This window comes from Bos indicus, chromosome 9, assembly GCF_029378745.1.
Source record: "Bos indicus isolate NIAB-ARS_2022 breed Sahiwal x Tharparkar chromosome 9, NIAB-ARS_B.indTharparkar_mat_pri_1.0, whole genome shotgun sequence".
Taxonomy (NCBI): domain Eukaryota; kingdom Metazoa; phylum Chordata; class Mammalia; order Artiodactyla; family Bovidae; genus Bos; species Bos indicus.
Genome location: NC_091768.1, coordinates 91888642 through 91910472, shown reverse-complemented (window position 1 = coordinate 91910472; position 21831 = coordinate 91888642). Strand labels below are relative to the sequence as shown.

The 21831-nt window shown below is 40.2% G+C and overlaps 1 protein-coding gene across 19 annotated transcripts in view; it reads right to left on the bottom strand.

The window, feature by feature from the left end:
• SCAF8 (SR-related CTD associated factor 8) overlaps positions 1-20780 on the bottom strand; it is a 221559-nt gene extending 200779 nt beyond the window's left edge. For 16 of the 19 annotated variants that reach the window (XR_011568540.1, XR_011568538.1, XR_011568537.1 and 13 more), the window contains exon 1: positions 20088-20780. Coding sequence is in view for 5 of the 19 variants with exons in the window: in XM_070796430.1 (XP_070652531.1) it covers positions 20088-20765 (678 nt within the window). In the remaining 14 variants the exon portion in view is untranslated. Of the gene's footprint in view, positions 1-14551; positions 19384-20087 lie in introns of those variants that run through there. The other 3 variants (XM_070796435.1, XM_070796433.1, XM_070796434.1) reach the window with 3 other exon arrangements.
• Between the last annotated feature and the right edge of the window lie 1051 nt (positions 20781-21831).

The following is a 21831-nucleotide window of genomic DNA, read 5'->3' as shown; positions in this document are numbered from 1 at the left end:
ATTGGACTGAAAAGAGATCAAACCAGTCAATCCTAAAGGAAATCAGTCCTGAATATTCATTGGAAGGACTGATGTTGAGGCTGAGGCCGAAGCTCCAATACTTTGGCCATCTGATGCTAAGAGCCAATTCACTGGAAAAGACCCTGATGCCAGGAAAGAGTGAAGGTAGGAGGAGAAGGGGATGACAGAGGACGAGATGGTTGGATGGCATCACCAACTCAATGCACGTGAGTTTTACCAAGTTCTGGGAGATAGTAAAGAACAGGGAAGGTTGGCGTGCTGCAGTCCATGGGGTCGCAAAGAGTGGAACATGACTGAGTGAACAACAACAACAAATCGATAATTACAGGTAAATGGATTAAATGCACCAACCAAAAGATGTAGACTGGCTGGGTGGATGAAAAATATGCACGTATGCACTTTCCACGGGCTTCCCTGGTGGCTCAGATGGTAAAAAGAATCTGACTGCAATGTGGGAGACCTGGGTTTGATCCCTGGGTTGGGAAGATCCCCTGGAGGAAGGCATGGCAACCCACCCCAGTATTTTTGCCTGGAGGAGGAGCCTGGCGCACTACAGTCCATGGAGTTGCAAAGAGTAAGACATCACTGAGCATCTAAGCACAGCACAAGCTCTTTCATTTATCACATCACTCTGCTTGACCCCCCTCACACTGTATGTAATTATTTTACATTGTTAAGTTAATCATGTTCCCATTATGGCTTGTAATTGTAATTATCTTTTATTTTTTGTCCGGCTCTTGACTGTGAAAGCTGATAAACTTTTAAAACTGATAAATCTTTTACTACTGTGATTATGCAACTATTACTTAAAACTACTGTATCATGACTGGTCAATAGAAAAATTATATGATTTACTAGAAAAACCTGTAATCACTTTTTAAAATCCAGATGCATACCAGAATTATCTTGAAATTTGTTGAAAAATACAGATGCCCAGGTATAGCTCTCTCCAGAGCTCCATATGTTTCCAATGAGCAGCCATGTTTAAAAACCACTAAACTGTATGATGATCTTTTACTTTTACCTAGTTTGTTTCACTTTTTCTATTTCATATTCAGTGCTCCCATTTCATTAAGTTTTCCAATTTTTTTCCAATATTTTCCAACTCCTTCTTTTCTGATGTTCTTTCTCAAACCTTTATTTTATCAAGTGTAGTAGAAAAGCTTTTGTATATGGATACATGCTGCTGCTGCTAAGTTACTTCAGTCGTGTTCAACTCTGCGACCCCATAGACGGCAGCCCATCAGGCTCCCCCGTCCCTGGGATTCTCCAGGCAAGAACACTGGAGTGGGTTGCCATTTCCTTCTCCAATGCATGAAAGTGAAAAGTGAAAGTGAAGTCGCTCAGTCGTGTCCGACTCTTCACGACACCATGGACTGTGGCCTACCAGGCTCCTCCGTCCATGGGATTTTCCAGGCAAGAGTACTGGAGTGGGGTGCCATTGCCTTCTCTGATACGGACATATAAATATGTGTAATATATGTATTTTAGAAAACATTAATTTTTGCCTAACTAAAAAAATTATGACTTTTGATTCTACTTGTTTGACTCAGTATGAGTAGAATGCTAGATTTTTAATTAAAAAACAGATATGCAACAAGCAACAAAGGTTTACTGTATAAAACGGAAATACAGGCAATATCTTGTAATAACATGACGGAAAATAATTTTAAAAATAACGTGTATTTGAATAACTGAATCACCTTGCTGTGCACTTGAAACACTGTAAATCAACTACACTTCAGTAAAATATATATATTAAGAAAATAAAATCTGTACACTTGAAGGCAAAGGAACCTAGAAGGTTTCTCAAAATACAAGGTGATTAAAAGCTAAGTTGTTGAGATTAATTTAGTAATCTAAAAAAATGTACTCCTACTGTATGAACTGAAGAGAACAAAGAATAATACATTAAAAACCAATTAAACCAAGCAGAGAGCCATGAGAACCTGTACTAAAGTATTCGTACTAAGAAGAAAAAGGAAGGGAAGCACAGAAAATGTGTTTTTAAAAGTAATTCATAGAATTTCACAACTGAAAAGATACAAATCAAAGAGAGGCACCTATGAAAAATCCAAGTTTTCAGGTCTGAGTGTCAGGAACACATTTTTACTACTAACATAAAGAGGAGATCTAAAAGTAAGTTTTAGAAGAAAGAGAAGTTTAGATTGGGGGATAACAGTATCATTTTATGTACACACAGTACTCAGAAGATATGGGACTAAATTCCCTAAGAATTCAGAGAAAAGCAAAAAACACAGTCTTTCCTAAAGAGCTAAGAGTTGAAGCGATGAAGAATAAATAATGAAAACTAAATATCAGAAAAAGAATAGACCAAAAGCATACTAGGCCTTAGAGTAAAATCATTTCTGAAATATGAGCAACAAATACAAAGACTGAAAAAGAGAGACAGGCAGTAGTGTAATAAAGGAGGGTAATAATTACTTTTTACTTCTATGGCACGCTGTTAACTCTTACGCACGATCATATGTACTGTATCGCTTTTAGCTTCAGAATGGCCCAGTAAGATTAGTATTTAATTATTCTCATTTTGTCACTTTATAGATATATAAACTTATGGTAACTGACCTAACAAAATTCAAACTGGTATTAAGCTTCAGAAGCATGTCTCAAACCCAATTATTCTGGCTAACCCCCCAACATTCAGTTTCCAAAATAAAGCAAAGTCCACCAGGTAGCAACCAACTAGATATACACAACTGAGTCATGGAGTTGATGGTAGACAACTGTGGAGACAACCACGTAACAGCATCAACCTAACTGATAACCAAGAAGATCTGAAGACAACACATTACGAAGCTTATATGTCTACTGATCAAATAACAGCTAAGTTTTAAGTCGTCCAACCCTTAACAAGGAAGCTCACTTTCTCTAAAAGATTTAAGTCAATTAACATTATCACAGACCAACTCCATCTTTCTCACCAAAGCTAAGACACAAGATATTTTGGGTTTGAAGGCAGTATTACAAAACTAACATGGCAATAAACATGGAATGTGAAAAATTCCAAACATTGAAAACTCTCATTCTCCTAAACACCTGCTTCTCTCCTAAGAAATAACCACTGCTAAAGGCTGACAGGCTACTTATCAGAATTTTCTATAGGCATCTATGTATGTATGTGTGTGTGTATAAAGGTAAATGTATACATGTATGTATGCGACATACATACTTTAAATACAATCTGGTGCAAAATTATACTATTAACTACTTAATAATTGATTCTCTTAAAAGCCTTGCTGGATTTAGTACAACACTGAAACTCTTATAAATGAAGACCAATAATAACACTGATCCAAAATACATCATGGTCTGTATTTTGTTAGTGTCTGACATTCAAAAGTTTTGTTCAAGTATTTCTCCAACTTGGAAAATATGCCGAATATAATCTAGCTCTTTATACCTCATATTTTCCAAAACTTTTACCCATTATCAAAATATTACAATATTAAAATACTTTCCAGGGCCGCAAAGACATCCACAATGACACTAAATGGTCCCAGATTTGTTTCTTTTAAAAAAAAAAAAAAAAGGCAGTTTTCTTGCTAGGCTGAGTTGCTTCAGTCCTGTCTGACTCTACTTTGAAAACAGCTATTATTAATTTTGTAGCATTGTTGTGCTTTAAAATACCTGTACTAGCAGCTTTCTAAACAGCAGTCTGTGAAAAATTAAGAAAGAAGTTACAGAGTAGTCACATTATTAAAATCAAAAACGTGCTACCAATACAGGCTTACAGAGTAACTGTATCCTTCTCCTACAAGGAAGCTACAAGGCATGTTACTCAAAGGGTTTTTTCCCTTCACTTTTCTGCAGAGGGTGTACTGCCTGTTGTATAATACGTCTTTGCCAAGGAATGCAGGTTTCCTATGGCATCTTATTCTATGAGCAGGAAAGCAGCAGCCCAGGAGTTTGTTGCTCATTCTGGTCCAAGTTCAGCATAATGCAATAATAATTTACTACAAATCACCAATTCCTATTCCGCCTCCACCTACAACATACAGAAAAATCTCACTCAGTTATACTGAAAAAGTGAAAACAATGAACCAAGACAGAGAGCAGAAACTTCTAATTTGGCTGCTAACTATGTGCCTCTCATAAGCTGTGACTCAACAAATTTCATCATCTTTGGGTCTTGATTCTTCACCCATCTATTAAATGATATACTATCACAAGTGTTTCTGGTCTAAAACTTGTAATTTCTGGAAATCAAGTTGAAGCATTAACAAGGAAGTAAACAAGGAACCCAATCATAGAACTGATAACTACAAATGTGTAACATGAGTGTAAGGGTCTCTGCTGGGTGCTGTGCTCAGTCCCGTCTGACTCTGCAACCCCGTGGACTGTATTCCACCAAGCTTCTCCGTCCATGGAATTTTCCAGACAAGAATACTGGAGGGTATTGTCATTTCCTCCTCCAGGGGATCTTCCTGATCCAGGGACTGAACCCATCTCTTGCATTGGCAGGCAAATTCTTTACCACTGTGCCACCTGGGAAGCCAAGGGTCTCTAGCTACATCATTCTAAAATCAAAGAGAACAGGACTTTCCCAGTGGTACAGTTGATAAGACCTGCCAATGCAGGAGATGTGGGTTCTATGCCTGATCCAGGAAGATTCCACATGTTGTTGAGCAACCAAATCCATGCAACACAACCACCGAGCCCAGAAAGAGCCCACACTGCAATTACTGAAGCTCACGTGCCCCAGAGCCCACGTGCCACAAAAGGAGAAGTCACCACAGTGAGAAGCCTGTGCAGTGAAGGAAGAGTAGTAGCCTCCACTTGCTTCAACTAGAGATGGCCTGTGCACAGCAACAAAGACCCAGCACAGCCAAAAATAAATATAATTCATTTTTAAAAATCAGAGAACAGAAATGATTCTCCATGGGAGAAAACAAAAGGTATAAACACACACACACATATATAAAAATAACTTCAGTTTACTGGGTTCTATTTCTAATAATATAGCATTTAAATTCACCACAATTCCATGCTCACAATAAACTGGTTATTGTAGACAGGGTTAAAATAAAAAACTATGTAACCAAGAGGAGCTAATGAAACACGTGATCATATGAGTAGGCTCAATGTTAAGGAATTCTAATAAAATCTCATTGAACAAAATTTAAATCTTTACTTCTAGTTCACACAATTCACTACTTAACTTTTAATTATATATAAGAATCAGATGCTTGTATAAACAGAATTTAAAATCAAGCAAATTCCAAGCAGAGTTGCTTTAAGATGTCCTTATATTCACAAACACAAAATGATAGAAAAGGTCAAGCCTAAAAAACAAACAAAAACTGACTAAAAGAGTCTACAACATTTTGCCTTAAGCCTTTTTGTCTTCATCATCTCCCCCTAATCTCCATCTCTAGCCTATTCTTTAAGTACTTGACCTATATCCACCTCCACCCTGATGACATCAAATTGTCCAGATGCATGGAACTACTGTTGTATTTAACAAACCAGTGGTCTTTGGGGGTTGAGATATATGGGTGATTTCAATTCTCCCCACCCCAACTCTTTTATTCTAGGTGGGAAAAAAATGCCCCCTCATCTGACCCATCCTGCCAAATTACCTTCCTCCTCAAACGTTTTGCTCCTCCTGATTTACCATCACTGTAACTGGACCACATCATCTTATCTACCCTGTAACTCAAAGCCATGGCACCACACTCTTCCTTAAAACCCTTCAGAATCTCCATTCTCCTGATTAAAAAGGAAATCTCGGGCATTGTATATACAAAGACCCTTCATCTGAAGATCCTTACCCATTTCCCTGAAAAAGATCTTTTGACTTTGCCTTATACATGTCTCATACTCTGTCCAACATTATATACAGAGAATAGTGTACACATACTACAAATGTCTACACCACTACTCTTTGTATCATAGGATTCATATTATCTTTATTCTTTGTGATAATCCATTCACAACCCCAACCCTTTTAAAATATGAGCTGAGAAAAAGGATGTAATAAACATGGTAACCACTCTGCAATGCCTGATAGATGGCAAACACGCATAAATAACAAAGCTCAAAGGACCTGCCAACTACATTCTAGTATTCCTTCCAACCACTAGTTGCTGTTACATTAGAACTTTCATGGGTTATTACTGTGTTCTAGCAATTTGACAACTGTATTATAATTAAAATAGAATGAAAAAATTAGTCTGACAATCCTGTTGTTCTGTCGCTCAGTCATGTCTGACTCTGCAACCCCATGGACTGCAGCATGCCAGGCTTCCCTGTCCTTCACAATCTCCTGGAGTTTACTCAAACTCATGTCCATTCAATCGATGATGCCATCCAACCATCTCATCCTGTCGCCCCTTTCTCCTCCAATCTTGAAGGACTAGCAAAACAAAGTAAGCACTCACAGAATTATTTGGAATTACTCCCTGCTTAACAGCTCTAAGAGGTCTGAGATAGCTAATCTTTTGATTTTTGCAAAGGATCAAATCAACCCAAGTACTGACTGGGAAATTTTGTACTAGCAACAAAACTGCGGTAGTGGTAGCCTCCTTTAGGGCAACTCCTTTAGAATATTAATTGTCTTCAGCTAAGTTCGTCACAACCCTTTTTCTTGTAATCACTACCAAGGCCTTTTCATACTGTTCATGGGTTCTCAAGGCAGGAATACTAAAGTATTCCTCAGTGATCACTGCAAAGAAATAGAGGAAAACAATAGAATGGGAAAGACTAGAGATCTCTTCAAGAAAATTAGATACACCAAGGGAACATCTCATGCAAAGATGGGTACAATAAAGGACAGAAACAGTACAGACCTAACAGAAGCAGATGTTAAGAAGAGGTGGCAAGAATACACAGAAGAACTATACAAAAAAGATATTAATGACCCAGATAATCACAATAGTGTGATCACTGACCTAGAGCCAGACATCCTGGAATGTGAAGTCAAGCGGGCCCTAGAAAGCATCACTATGAACAAAGCTTGCGGAGGTGACGGAATTCCAGCTGAGCTATTTCAAATTCTAAAAGATGCTGCTGTGTAAGTGGTGCACTCAATATGCTAGCAAATTTGGAAAACTCAGCAGTGGCCACAGGACTGGAAAAGGTCAGTTTTCATTCCAACCCCTAAGAAAAGCAATACCAAAGAATGCTCAAACTACTGCACAATTGCACCCATGTCACACGCTAGTAAAGTAATGCTCAAAACTCTCTAAGCCAGGCTTCAGCAATACGTGAACCGTGAACTTCCAGATGTTCAAGCTGGTTTTAGAAAAGGCAGAGGAACCAGAGATCAAATTGCCAAGATCCGCTGGATCCTGGAAAAAGCAAGCAAGTTCCAGAAAAACATCTATTTCTGCTTTACTGACTATGCCAAAGCCTTTGACTGCTTTATTGACTATGCCAAAGCCTTTATTGTGGATCACAATAATCTGTGGAAAATTCTGAAAGAGATGGGAATACCAGACCACCTGACCTGCCTCTTGAGACACCCTGCATGCAGGTCAGGAAGCAACAGTTAGAACTGGACATGAAACAACAGACTGGTTCCAAATGGGAAAAGGAGTACGTCAAGGCTGTAAATTGTCACACTGCTTATATAACTTACATGCAGAGTACATCATGAGAAACGCTGGGCTGGATGAAGCACAAGCTGGAATCAAGATTGCCAGGAGAAATATCAATAACCTCAGATATGCAGATGACACCACCCTTATGGCAGAAAATGAAGAAGAACTAAAGAGCCTCTTGATGAAAGTGAAAGAGAAGAGTGAAAAAATTGACTTAAACAAGGATCATGGAATCCGTTCCCATCACTTCATGGCAAATAGATGGGGAAACAGTGGCAGACTATTTTGGGGGTCTCCAAAATCACTGCAGATGGTGACTGTAGCCATGAAATTAAAAACGCTTACTCCTTGGAAGAGAAGTTATGACCAACCTAGACAGCATATTAAAAAGCAGAGACATTACTTTGCCAACAAAGGTCCGTCTAGTCAAGGCTATGGTTTTTCTAGTGGTCATGTATGGATGTGAGAGTTGGACTGTGAAGAAAGCTGAGCCCCGATGAATTGATGCTTTTGAACTGTGGTGCTGGAGAAGACTCTTGAGAGTCCCTTGGACTGCAAGGAGATCCAACCAGTCCATCCTAAAGGAAATCAGTTCTGAATGTTCACTGGAGGGACTGATATTGAAGCTGAAGTTCCAATACTTTGTCCACCTGATGCGAAGAGGTAACTCACTTGAAAAGACCCTGATGCTGGGAAAGATTGAAGGTGAGAGAGAAGGGGACGAAAGAGGATGAGATGGTTGGATGGCATCACCAACTCAATGGACATGAGTTTGAGTAAACTCCGGTAGTTGGTGATAGACAGAGGACTGGCGTGCTGCAGTCCATGGGGTCACAAAGAGTCAGACACGACTCAGCGACTGAACTGAACTATCTGAACTACCAAAGCAGAGATAGATCTCTATGAGAGGTTCTGAGTGCTCTGACAGAACAAGAACATGAACTGGGATTGAGAAACTCCTGTCCAATAAGAGAAATTGTTACATGGCATATTAAAAAAAAAAAAAGCCAAATATGCTAAGGATCCTAACAAAAAGCAGTCACTATTACAGCTCAATAATCTTCCCTTGTGGCTCAGATAGTAAAGAGCCTGCCTGCAATGTGGGAGATCCAAATTAGATCCTGGAGTCTGAAAGATCCCCTGGAGAAGGAAATGGCAACCCACTCCAGTATTCTTGCCTGGAAAATCCCACAGACCGAGGAGCCTGGCAGGGCCCCAATCCATGTTGTTGCAGAGTCGGACATGACTAAGCGACTCACACACAAACCTCAATAAAGCATTTAAAGGTGGAGGGCACTTGCTGGCTTGTTAAATGCTTACAGAAAAACTACTCAGAGAAAGAAGTCATTTCAGCAACTAACATGCAATATGGAAAAAAAAACTCACTTTGATGATTTTTATTCAAAGGGGTTGACATTTAGCCAGGTACAAGATAAATAACCTGCATATAGTTTTTAAGATTTTATTAGGTAAATGCACATTAGCATTATCAGGAAACTTCCTATTTCAAGAAAACTACACAAGCCAACTACTTTCAGAGTCCCTCAACTGTGGGTAATATTTTTAAACAGTATTTTCTTAAGAGTCCATTGTACATGTTTGCATGAATGCTCAGTCGCGTCCAACTCTTTGCAGTCCCAAGGACTGTAGTCCACGGAGGCTCCTCCGTCCATAGGATTTCCCAGGCAAGAACACTGGCATGAGCTGCCATTTCCTCCTCCAGGGGATCTTCCTGACCCAGGGATTGAACCTGCATCTCCTGCACTGGCAGACGGATTCTTTACCACTAAGCCAAGGAGAATACATGTGTCCTTATCACTAAATGAGGTCTGCGTTCTGTGCCCAGTTAATGGGGTTTCTCTTCTCTTCCTTTAATGAGTCAGTGTAGCTACATAATGAAAGTGTCACAAATGGGAGATCAGAAGAAAGGAACGAAGCTTTTCAAAGTTTGCCCCTTTGGCTGCATTGTTTGTCACGTTTTCAAGAAAGAATGCTCGCTCTGCAGTTAATATGAAAAAGAATTTAGTTGCTCAATCTCACTACGTGCGGAAAAATAAGAAACATGCGTTTCCAGTACACACCCACACACCAAAACTTAGTACAAATTCCACGAGGGCGGAGGCTTTTTTTTTTTTTGGGTCTGTTTTGTACACTTACATCTCTAGAGCCTAGAGTAAGTGTCTGCACATGTGTACATGGTGGCAGGTGTTCAAAAAACCATGTTGAATAAATATTTTCACTAAGGCAGCTTTTAAAAGTATTTTGTTTCTGTTTTTGATGTTAAAATAAGGCTTATAAAGCTCAATTATAATTCTGATTTGCAAATAGTATACTATTAACCAAGTTCTCAGGTTTCAGATTAAAGCAGGGTCATAAAAATTATGGCCCAGGGCCCATTTCTGTAGCCCCTCAGGCCAAGACTGGTTTACATTTTAAAAGAATTGTGAAAAAAACAAGATTATGCAAAAGAGACCTTAAGCAGCCCATTAAACCTAATTTTTACCATCTGACCCTCTACAGAAAGTCTACTGACCCTGTGAATTGAGATTTCATTCAAAAGAAAACCAAAGTTGGGACTTTCCTGATAGTCCAGTGATTAAGATCCCATGCTTCCCTGCATGGGGCAAGGGTTCAAACCCTGGTTAGGGAGCTAAGATTCTGCATGTTAGACAGTGCAGCAAAAAATTAAAAAAAAAAAAAAGAGAGAGAGAGAGAATGAAAGCTTTAACTTACTTTCACCTATGAACTGAAAATCTGTGTTACCAGAAACATCTTTCACTTAAGACCTCCATTGTCTAAATCTCTAAATTAGCTTATTTGATTTGAAGAATACCAAGGAAATGACCTTTGTTTTTTTTTTTTAACCAGAGGATAAGTGGTTATAATGACAAAGATAATAAGTAAAGAAGGATTACAGTTGATTTACATTTAATATTTTACATACTAAAACATAAAAATGGATAAAAAAACAAAATGGAATACAAACAGAAAAAGAAAAAAAGAAGCCAAATTATATTTCAAAGGAATAGCAAGAATACATTAAGAGGGAAAAAACTAACCAAGCAACTTTGAACGCAGCATTTTGACTTTATACCCTCAGGCTAAAAAAGATGAACAAATACTCAATTGTAGTTAATAGGCTTGTTTTGAGATACATGGGTTAGCAACTCTGAAACTACTTTCTGTGTATTTTAGGATCAAACAATACACAAATATATTGTGGACAACGGAAACTAGTGTTTTCTCACTACCGAAAAAGGAATTACAAATCTGCAAAGGGGAAAGACTAGAATGAACCAGTGAACAGTGTTGGACTGTTACTGGAGACAGGATGAATTCATGGCATTTTAGAGACACAGATGGACAAAAAAAATTTCTTGTATATTGATATAATATATATATATGTATATATATATATATATAAGCATGTTCAAACAAATACACAATTTCTAGCTCAATAACCACCAAAAGAAACTAAGGTTCCTCAGAGAAATGGCTGATTCTAGAGTTGGGGTGGGAATATCTTATTATACAAGAAGTGAATACCCAAAAACTGATGAGCACATGTTGAAGATACAGGAGCCAGCGTGAAGGAGCTGTGCCATCAAAAGACCCCAATGAATAAAAAATAATCTTTGAATTCATACTGATATGCATACATACATAAACGGGGAGAAGAAACAGCTATTGTAGGAGGCCGATAATTAAACAATAGACTCAGAAAATGACCATCTGAGTACTGATTCAGGCAAGAATTGGATGCTTAAAAAAATAAAGGGTGAAAGTTTGATGAGTAACAAGCTATTTGTATAGTTTCAAAAATGACTTCCCATAAGATATTTGTTACAGGTAATTCCCTAACAGTTCAGTGGTTAGGACTCCACATTTCCACTACAGGGAGCACAGGTTCAATCCCTGGTCAGGGAAGTAAGATCCTGCAAGCCTTGCAGCATGGCCAAAAATAAATAAATCCATTTTTTAAAGAAATATTTGTTACAAAAGGAAAAAAGACATTTTACAACAGAAAAACCTTGCAGAAAAAAGTTAACATCCTTTTTAATGGGATACGTCATGCGCTTCCTGAGGACACAGTATCTCTTTTGGATTACTCCTGCCAAAAACGCCTAACCTGAAACTAATCATGAAGCATCAGAGGACAATTCCAGATTGAGGGAATTCTAAAAATAACTGGCCCATTCTCATCAATCATCAAAGGGCATAAAAGACAAATAACCAACTGCTCCAGATTAAAGGACACTAGAGAGACAAGTGTGATGTGATTTAGATTTCCTTTCTACTCAAGACTTAACTGATACAATTAGTGAAATCTGAAGGTCTGCAGACAACTGCATCAACTTCCTGATTTTGATACCTGTACTGTGGTTGTTTTCAGAAAATACAGTTAATATTTAGAAATAAAAGGCATTAATTGCAATTTACTCCCCAAATGTTCAGAAACAAGGTTTACAAGTCATTTATGTGCACTGCAAAGAGAATAAGAAAGCAAATATGATTACATGTACTAAATAGTGAAATCAGGATGAAGTGTATATAAAAATTCTTTATCATTCTTGCAACTCTTCTGTAAATCTGAAGTTGTACAAATAAAGTTTAAAAAGTGGGGAAGAACCGTTAATTTATATTTGGACATCATACCAGCAAACAGAATTGTGAAAGATCGAGTGATGGCTCCCCTGTACACAGCTGGCTGTCCTTTACATCTCAACCAGGAGCTGAGTGAGACCTGGTCCTTCCAGTCTCGGCTCTAACACAAGCGGCGCTTCCTTGGGAAGGTCACACTGGCCGGCCTCAGAGTCCTCGTTTGTGAAATGAGGACAGCACCTATCCTACCTTTCTCACAAGTTTATCCTAAGACCCACTGAAACATAATAATGGCTGGGGAAAATAAGCACATATAAAACACCATATATTATAAAGTGGTTCGCTTTTTTAAATGTTTGGTAAATAAAAAGTACTTTAAAATTACCCAAGCCAGACATTTTTTTTTTTCATCACAGCAAGCGGCTGTTTTAGAAACTAGACATTTGCTATGTGTTTTGGTTTGGAAAAATTTTTAACTTATCCAACATTCTTCTTACCATTTCAATAAATTCAAATACCTGTATCTTTTTTAAACCATAAAACTTTATAGTAGCAAGACATTACTAAAGAAAGTAATTAACCAAGGCATTATCAACCTTTTTAAAAAAAAAAATAAGATACAGTTGACATAAAACCTGTATTAGTGTCAAGGGTACTGGTCAATCTTTTAGATACCATGACCCAAAATAAAAAGACCATTATATCATTTCCCAAGTTTCCAAAATCATAAAATACATAATCCAAACTTTCATCCTGCACTTACAAGCTACTCAAATCAGCCCCAAGGAATCAAATCAAATTCAGAAAACAGTGTTCATAAAAGAGAAAGAGACACCAAATTTTTTTCATGTACTTAATTAAAGAAAAAGTTTTAGAAATAAAAATAATCAATCCTCCCCAATTCATAAGGGTTTGATCACCACTTAAAATTATTTAATATTTGCAGAGACTAATTAATATATCATGACAAAAGAAAATATCCCTAAAGCTATACTTTCTAAAAACAGTTATGATTCCAAAATACCAAATGGAGATTCAATAGGATAGGCAAATTAGTATAAAATGGAACAGTGTAGCTTGTCTTCCTTCCCCATTGTTGAAAAGATCAGATCACATTCATGTTTAAGAAGTCTACTCCCTCAATCTCTATTTTGAACAGTAGACAAGCAACCTGGACTCTGTAAAAGTGAAATATTGAGAGTAGACCAGGCAGAACTGAGCATAGAGAGAAGTGCTGCAGCCACCCCGGCCCTAGCAAAGAAGCAAGCCCGGAGTCAGTAACGCCTGCGCAGCCGCACCAGCTCTGCAGCAAGGGCACTGCGCTCAACGCTGATGAGGTGAAAGAGAAAGGATGACAAGTGCATAAGCTCCAAGACGGTGTGCTTTTTGCCAGTCTTGTTTACAACTGTACCTCAGCAGATAGAAAAGTGCCTGGTAAATAGTAAGTATTCATTAAGTATTGGTTAAATGAATAAACAAATAAATCAAATCCTAGGTCTTTCAAGTCAGCCTCTACAAATCATACTAAGTTGCAGAATTATCTTAATGAATTTAACATACATTGAATTAAAAGCCATAAACTTTTTTTAAAAACATGAACAAATCATCTCTATTCCCCATTCTGACTAACTACAGCAATGTCAGAGTTCCTAATGTATCTCCTGACCTATAGTAGATAGCATATTTACATACTCTTCCTTGAGTTTAAAATATGGTGTATCAGAAACTGGTACAGCAGAAATAGAAAGATGAAATAAACGCATAAAATCAAAATCAGAGAGACCAAACACATCGTGTTTACCACCAAACTTAAGAGAACTAACTCAGACAAGGAATCAGAAGCCATGGTAACATTTCTCACGGGCATTTATGTCTTATAATAGTACCTCTAACAAAATCTGCTCCTCTATAATTAGAAAATCCAAAATTTGATTTAGTCTTGTGTCTCCAATACTACAGAGTATCTGCCAGTTATCATCTTATAGTTTGAAGAACTTCCTCAAAATATAAGATGTATTTCATTTCCAACCATCAAATTCAGAAATTAGCAATTCACCCATCTCACATAAGTAATATTTCTTTTACAAAAAATTACGTGGAGCAGAATGCAAGTAAATGCACAAGAGTTTAGATATGATTGATGCTCACTCGTAAGCACAACTTTTTTTTCACTTCACCTATTTTTTGTGAAGAAATTCAACTCATTCCCTACATGCTTGCTTTAAGCTTACCAATATATTCTAAGTGACAACTTCATTCTGCTTCCCAAGCACTTCCCATACAATCAAGACATCATTTGACTACCAATTTAAACCTCATCATTTTCCAAAGGGCCTGCCTTATGTGGGTTATAATCATCTTACTATGCTTCTTGTGTCCATGCTGCTGGAAAGCAGTCTGTACAAGCAGGAGTAGAGAGGCACAATCCTGAGAGAAAGGAGCAGAGAAAGATGTTGAGAAAACAAAACCAGATAAAGTGCGCTCACTCAAGAGTTCAGGAGCCCAGCCAGTGTTCAAGGTCAAGGTTGATTACATTCTCTCATACCATTACGAGTTAGCAGTTGTCCAGTACAGGAAAACTGGCCCTAGAAAGAAATACCTAAAATTTCATGTACAAGCAGCAATATCAGCATTAATTCTATGCCAACTATAGTTCTAAAAAAAGAGGAGCAAGTGATCATAAAATATGACTATTTAGAAGACTGGGGAATACTGTCCCCCAAATGCCAATCAAATTACTGTAACAAACTCACTGCTAGCCTAAAATAAAAATGACTGAACTATATATATCTCATGAATTTCAATGTTGCCAAAAAAATTTTATGCTTAATCCTGAAAATGACTAAAACACTCTCAAATCATACAGTCCCCCAAATCATTATCAACCTCAATTATGCTTGTACTCTAACTTTATTCATTAAAAAAACTTTTACCATATGTTGTTTTAAAATGAAAAAACAAAGCATAAAGGGCTTGAAAATACCATAATTACAATATAAAACTTAGGACTGATTCAGCCTAACTGGAACTTTCAATGAAATAGTCCCCTCCCTGCTCTCCCCTTAGTAAGAATCGTAAGCAGAGTTTTTATTTTAAATTTTCCATCTAAACTACTATAAACCTACAATTTCATAAAATGACCCTCAAAACAATGCTTATACCTACTAAGTCCTCCAAAGTATTAATTTCATATTTAGTCAGTGAATCTTGCAACTAATAGGAAACCTAAAAATCTCATATCATTTATTTTACACCAGAGAAAACCAAATGTTCAAAAATGTTAACTGCCTTGGTCCAAGTCATTCAGCTGCCTACTATATCATCAATCCATGCATTTGAGAATCTTTATTTAGCATATACCAAGGCATTATGCTATGTACCAAGGATATGAAGCAATGAAATTATGTGGTCACTGTCCTCATGGAACTTATAAGGTGGGGGAAATTACTCCTAATTACTTAAAACTGTAGTCATCATTACAAGGAAAAACACAATGTTTCAAGGCAGTTTAACAGGGGACCTAAATCAGTGATTCTCAACCACGGTTGACTTTGGCCCCCAAGGGACACCTGGTACTATCTGGAGCCATTTCTGGTTGTCACAACAAGGGACTCTAGTGGGTAGAGACCAGGGCTGCTGCTGAACAGCCTGCAGTGCACAAATCAGCTCCTCACAGCAAACGATTATCCAGCGGAAAAGACCAACAAAGCCCAGGCTGAGGATCCCTAACCTGAACACCGGGGCAGGGAGAGGGCAGTGAAGGCTTCTTTTCTAATACTAAGACTGCTACATCTTTAAGAGATTTTCACAAAGTAGAAACCAAAAAAATCTTCTAATCGTTACAATTAACCAAAACTCCCACTGGAAAGTTAAACCAGAAGAGACAGAGATATTCCCTGATACATGAAAATCAAAGAAAAAGGCAATGGTCTATAGCTGCTTCACATAACTTCCCCTTCCTGAACTGCAAGGGGAAAATATAAAATCACATTTCACACGCTTTTATTACTTCCACTACCTTTGCCACTGTCCTCTACCACCCCATGCCTACTACCAGATACTGGTGGAAAGACTGTAAGTCCTCTAGATAGGCAAACGAATACCCTGGATACAAACTTGGAAATGGAATAAAACAAAGAAGGGATTTCACTACTGGTGTAAAGACAAGGCAGAGAAGAGGAAAATATACTGGGTGTTAAACTGACTCTGGAAAGTCTACAACCTGACAGTTTAAAGGGTGAGCTATGTGACTAACCAAAGGATCCTAAGAACAAAAGACACTAATAATTTAGATATCCTACAGATGAGTAAAGAATTTAAGAACCAAGGTAAATCCAAAAATTAATCTGCAATAATTTTACACACACAAGCATAACAGATTCTTATATTCTTAATGTAATAATTCTTATATTTTCCACATATTAAGAGTTCCTATATTACTAAAGTGCCCTCGCCAATTAAATTATAATTTTCTAAGAAAAGGGTTATGAACTGATTTTGTATTTTCCTTCTTTAAAAAAAAAAAACCTACCATAATGACCTCCATAAAGAAGCATTCTTAAGGACTGAGTACAGATATGCAACTCACGTATAAAACTGCTGCATTCCAGTAATAAACTGGTCCTAAGGTGAATACACAGATTTAAAAAGATGAACAGGAGACCCTTCCAACCGAGGTGAGGGCTCTAAACGATCCTAACAAGTAAGCGCCACCATCTCTGAGCAGCAGCAACTGCGATACCTTGTAATGATGATAACTCTTCTGGAGTCAACTGCTCGGGTCAAGCACTGACCCTTAGGGAATCCTGTATTTCAATCTGGACAATATTCTTTCATCATTTCAGAACTGACATTAGTGGTCATGGGATTAAACTTTCATCACAATGATGCTTAACTGGAAATTAAAGTTTCCCAACAAAACCAGCACAGAGGGCACTTAATCAATTCCTGAGCCTCAATCTCATTTCACTGATGACAATTAAGAGGAATTTACCACACACAAAAAAAGATCCTCCGACAGTGAATGTGAAAGTGGGGTGGGGAGGCCATAAAGCGCCTTTGACAAAAGGGGAGGGAAGGCTGGCAGGCAGGAAGACATGCCAATCATGACTGCTTCCTAGCGTTATGCATAAGACCAGATTTTCGGACCGAAACTTAGCCACAATTTTCAGATTAAAGACCTATATTCTTAACTTTACAAATCCATGGCACATTTCTGTTTTCAAGCCAATGTTCGCTTGTTTTTTTAAGCAAGTCATAAAAGCTAAGCATTTCATATTTTGAACATTATGCTTACAGATAAATTGTGTTGCCTTATCAAGTACGTGGCATTTGACAATTCAGTGCTTCAAAGATAATTTTAAATTTGCCAGAGAAAGTTTTGTTGGGCTCAGCCCAAGGATAAATGCCTTTAAAAGCCAAATTAATTTTAAGGAAACATTCTAAAACATCCTTGTCTCCTAATTCTGTAATTCAGATTCCTTTATTTTTGCACTTTGTAACATATGATTTAATGGAAAAATATTACTGAACTATTTCCCACTATATACTTTCAACCACAAATTTTTACTATACTAGCAAGCATAGATATTCACAGAAACTTTTTTCAAAAATCAGGAAAAAAAATTATCTATTTTGAGTTTAAACCCCCTTAAAAAGTACATTCTTCTGAATCTTCTTCAAAATATATTTCCCTTCCTCAATTCTATAACTATGCTGTGCGCCAACCCCATTTTCAGAGGTGTGAGCATAATACTAGTAAACAAGAGAGTAAAAAGATGGTTTAAGTTCTTTGAAAATATATAAGGGGGAAAAAATACATACGGGGAAAGGAGACAGTGTTACATAAACTAAAGTGGGAATACCACTACAAATCTCAAGTTCTTGTGAAGATTAGATGAGAAAAGAGCTGAAACATCAAGCTAGTCATGTAAATATTAGGCTCCTTATCCTTCATGTCAACAGTAAAATAAATAAAACCAACTGTAACATTTCTACTCCTCCCTGCTCCATTGTGATCAACCACAGTGTACTAACCACTTGTTTGTATCTATCACATGGCAGGGAGGGCTGAGAATGGAGGGTACATATTAGGAACCCCCAAGATAAACAGGAGACACCCATCAAAAAAGTCTAGGGTACATCAAATAATTGGAAGGCAACAGGAGAAACCTTTTTTATATATAATTTAAATGAAGACCACTACTTAGTGCTTGTAGCACTACATGTAGCAAATAAAAAAGCTACACAGACCTGTTTTTCCCCCTCCCCTGCAGAGCTGTGAAATTATCAACAATAAATTTCATATAGTATGCTTATTTTTTATTTCAGATTTTAAGGACAAGTGAAAGCAGATTTTATAAATTTGATCCAAATTATCAGCTACAAATTCATAAATAAAATGGAAAAGATTCCGAAGTTTACACTCTAATCTCTATCAAAAAGCAGTAAAGAAAACCTTGTATTCAAATGAAAATCCTTTCAAAAAAAAAGGCTTTCTTTCATATAACTGTCACAGCTATCTGCTTTAATATGGAAAGTCTAATTCACATGATTGTTAGATCTAACTTTTAGCCTCTTCTAAGTTTCTCAAATGCTAATTCTCCAAAGAAGGAAGGAAGGATAGAAGGGAGGGAGGGAGGAGGGAAGAAGAAAAGAAGAATTGTTTAGACTATCACTATTAGACTATACTGAACAGAGTATTAGTGCCTCCACATGAAAAGTTCATAAAATTGATGCAAATCTAATTAACATCATATTAAAATATTTGTATCTAAGGCATACAAGTACGGATAAGCTGTGTAGACATCTACTTGTTAAATGTTTAACATAATTAAGTCTATTCACATTAGAGTGTTTAAAAGGTTTTAAAATATTTTAGGGCTTCCAGGGTGGCTACACAGTAAAGAAGCTGCCTGCAATGCAGGAGACCCGGGTTTGATCCCTGGGTGGGGAAGATCCCTGGAAAACGAAATAACTATCTATTCCAGTAATCTTGACTGGATAGAGCCTGGCAGCCCATGGGATCGCAGAGTCGGACACGACTATTTTTATCGAAACGTGTCTCCCTTCAGACTAGCAAACTCAATCAAATAGTGAAAACTGGACAGCTGCTTATTTAAAATCTAGCCTTATGTATGACACGTGAAGGAACCCGTGGGAAATGCCTCTCCCACATCTTTCCTCTCGGCATGCACAGCTCTGTTGCTTTATGTCGTGATGATGAGAAGAGTTTGGGGGGGGGGGGGTAAAGACAGGGGAAATTTGCAGAATAACCTCGCCTCCCGACCAACCATCCCCTTAAGCTTAAGTCCCCGGTTGGCAGGTTACCTAGCCAACAATATCTCGGTTATAAACAAACACTGCTTGCAATGTGACCACAGACGATCATCCCAGGAGGTGCTTTTCCACCACTTCCCACCCCCTACTACCCCCATCAGTGCCTGCCTCATTAAGGACCGGGGGAAGGCCTGAAGTGGGGATGCCTGGCCTCCAAGTTAAAAATCCCGCAGGCCCAGGAAAAGAGGTGGGCGGGCCAGGCCTCGGCGGAACTGACCCGCAGAGAGACCCGTCGGGAGCCTCCGGGGGAGGGCCCAACCGGTGGCCTCCCCTTCCACCCCCGCAGCCACTCGGGAGTAGGTGCTGGAGACACCGGAACCTCCCCCGCCCCCACCACCACCCCGGGATCGGGGGAGGGGCGCCGGGACCGAGAAACACCCCTCCCCCACGGGCACGGCCAGCAGCCGCTCGCCCCACCCTGGAGAAAGCCCTGCGGGCCCGTGCCCAGTCCTCCCGCGGCGGGCCTTGTCCTGGGCCGGGGGTCGAGGGTCGGAGGTCGGGTGGGGAGCGTGGGCAGGAGCGGGGGAGGGGAAGAGGAGAGGCGAAGACTGCAATACCAACCTCGCTATTGAAGGTTTTCACAGCCTCCATGTTGTCGGTGCGGAGGCCCGGAGCCCGGCGGCGGAAGAGGCGGCGGCCACTGCACTGGGTGGGGAGAGCGAGACGGGGACGGCGGCGGCGCCGCGAGGAGGGTGGGGGGTGTGAGGGGGCGGGCGCGCCGACGGCGGCGGGGACGGGGGGTGGGGGGCCGGGCCGCTGCGACCCCCCCGGGCCCGAGGGAAAAGGCGAGGCAAGCACTGGTGGGGAAGGGCTCTCCCTTAGGGGCGGCGAGGCCCCGGCATGGCCGCTAGGGCAGGCGGAGCGCCGGGCAGGGGAACAGAGGCGCTGCCGGGGCGGGTCGGCGGCGGCGGACGGGGGGGGAGGGGCCGGGCCGCGGCGCCTTCTCTTCTCCGCCCCGCTCGGTCTCGGGCTTCCACCCTCTAGCCCCGGTCCCCGACTTCTTTCCACCCCCTCCTTCCTCTTTCCTCCGGCGGGCTCCTGTTTCGCCTCCCCGCCGCTCGGGGCCCGTAGGAACCAGCGGCGCGCCGCGAAGACGGAGGAGGAAGCGCTGGCAGCGGCGGCTGCGGCATCCAATATGGCGGACGCGAGTCGGGCCGCGCAGCTCGGAGATCCGCGGCGCCGGCCAGCGCGCCCCCTGGCGTCGGGACCGCGCGGGCCTGGGCCGCCGCGCGGAACCATCGAGCGCGCGCGCGCGCGCGGGCGGGCCAGAGCGTCGCCGCCGGGAGGCCGGGCTCAGCTCTACCCACCCCCACCCCCGCGTCCCCCCCACACACCACCTCCTCGCCGCTGCGGGAATGCGGGCTGCAGCCCCTTGGAGCGCCCTTGCAGGGGGAGAGAGCCACTGCAAAGCGTAGATGTTAAGAAAAACCCAAATCCCGCCCCCACTGCCCTCCTGGCAAGTTTAGGCAATAATATCCGCGTTTCCGTTGTTTCCATAGGGACTGGCCTCTTTACACGAGGTTTAGTTGATTTTTTCAAAACTTTACTGGACGTTGGCCTCGAGGTTAATAGGCAGAAAACTTCCTAGTTGGTCACTTATTTGGGAACGATGTGCCCAAGCATTTTTAATAGCGTCGGGAGAAAACGTTTAGAAACAAAAGCTTGGGATTCGGGCGGGGGCAGGGGAACGAGGGAAGCACGCCTGCAGCCAGCTTCTCGGTGCAGGAAATGCACGCTGCATAAAATCCGGGGGGGACTGGCGTGGTGCAGACAATGAGTGCATTTGTCTGCGCGGCGGGAAGCGGTGCCCAGAACGCACGAGATCTGCATAGGCGAAAGGGCACCCGTCCTCTATAAACAGTTAATTATTCTAAAGGAATTTTGCCCCAGGTTGCTGAGAATCAGATGGTGAATACAGTTTTTCTAGATGAAGTAGGAGATGCTGCTAGCAAAATGCCTCCTCTGTCACTTGATGCGATGTAAGATAACCGATACCAAATTAAAAGTGAGCATTTAAATGAAAAGTTAGGTGTGTATCAGTGAACCCCAGACACCACTGTCGTTTTGCTGGGAGTCGTTTTTCAGCAGTTGCTGCTCGTCAAAGGAAAGGGAGATAGATGACTGCGGGATTTTTCTCTATAGGATTATTGGAATCAAGGTAAGAGCTGAGCCCTGAGCCCTGTGAAACAGGGAGACAGACCCTTCTTCACTTGGTAGGGCCTAGTTTTTATGAGTCTTCTTCATTGACAACTTTAATATGGCCGCTGGCTACTTAGAAGGTAAAATGGAAAACTTCTTAAGAGCT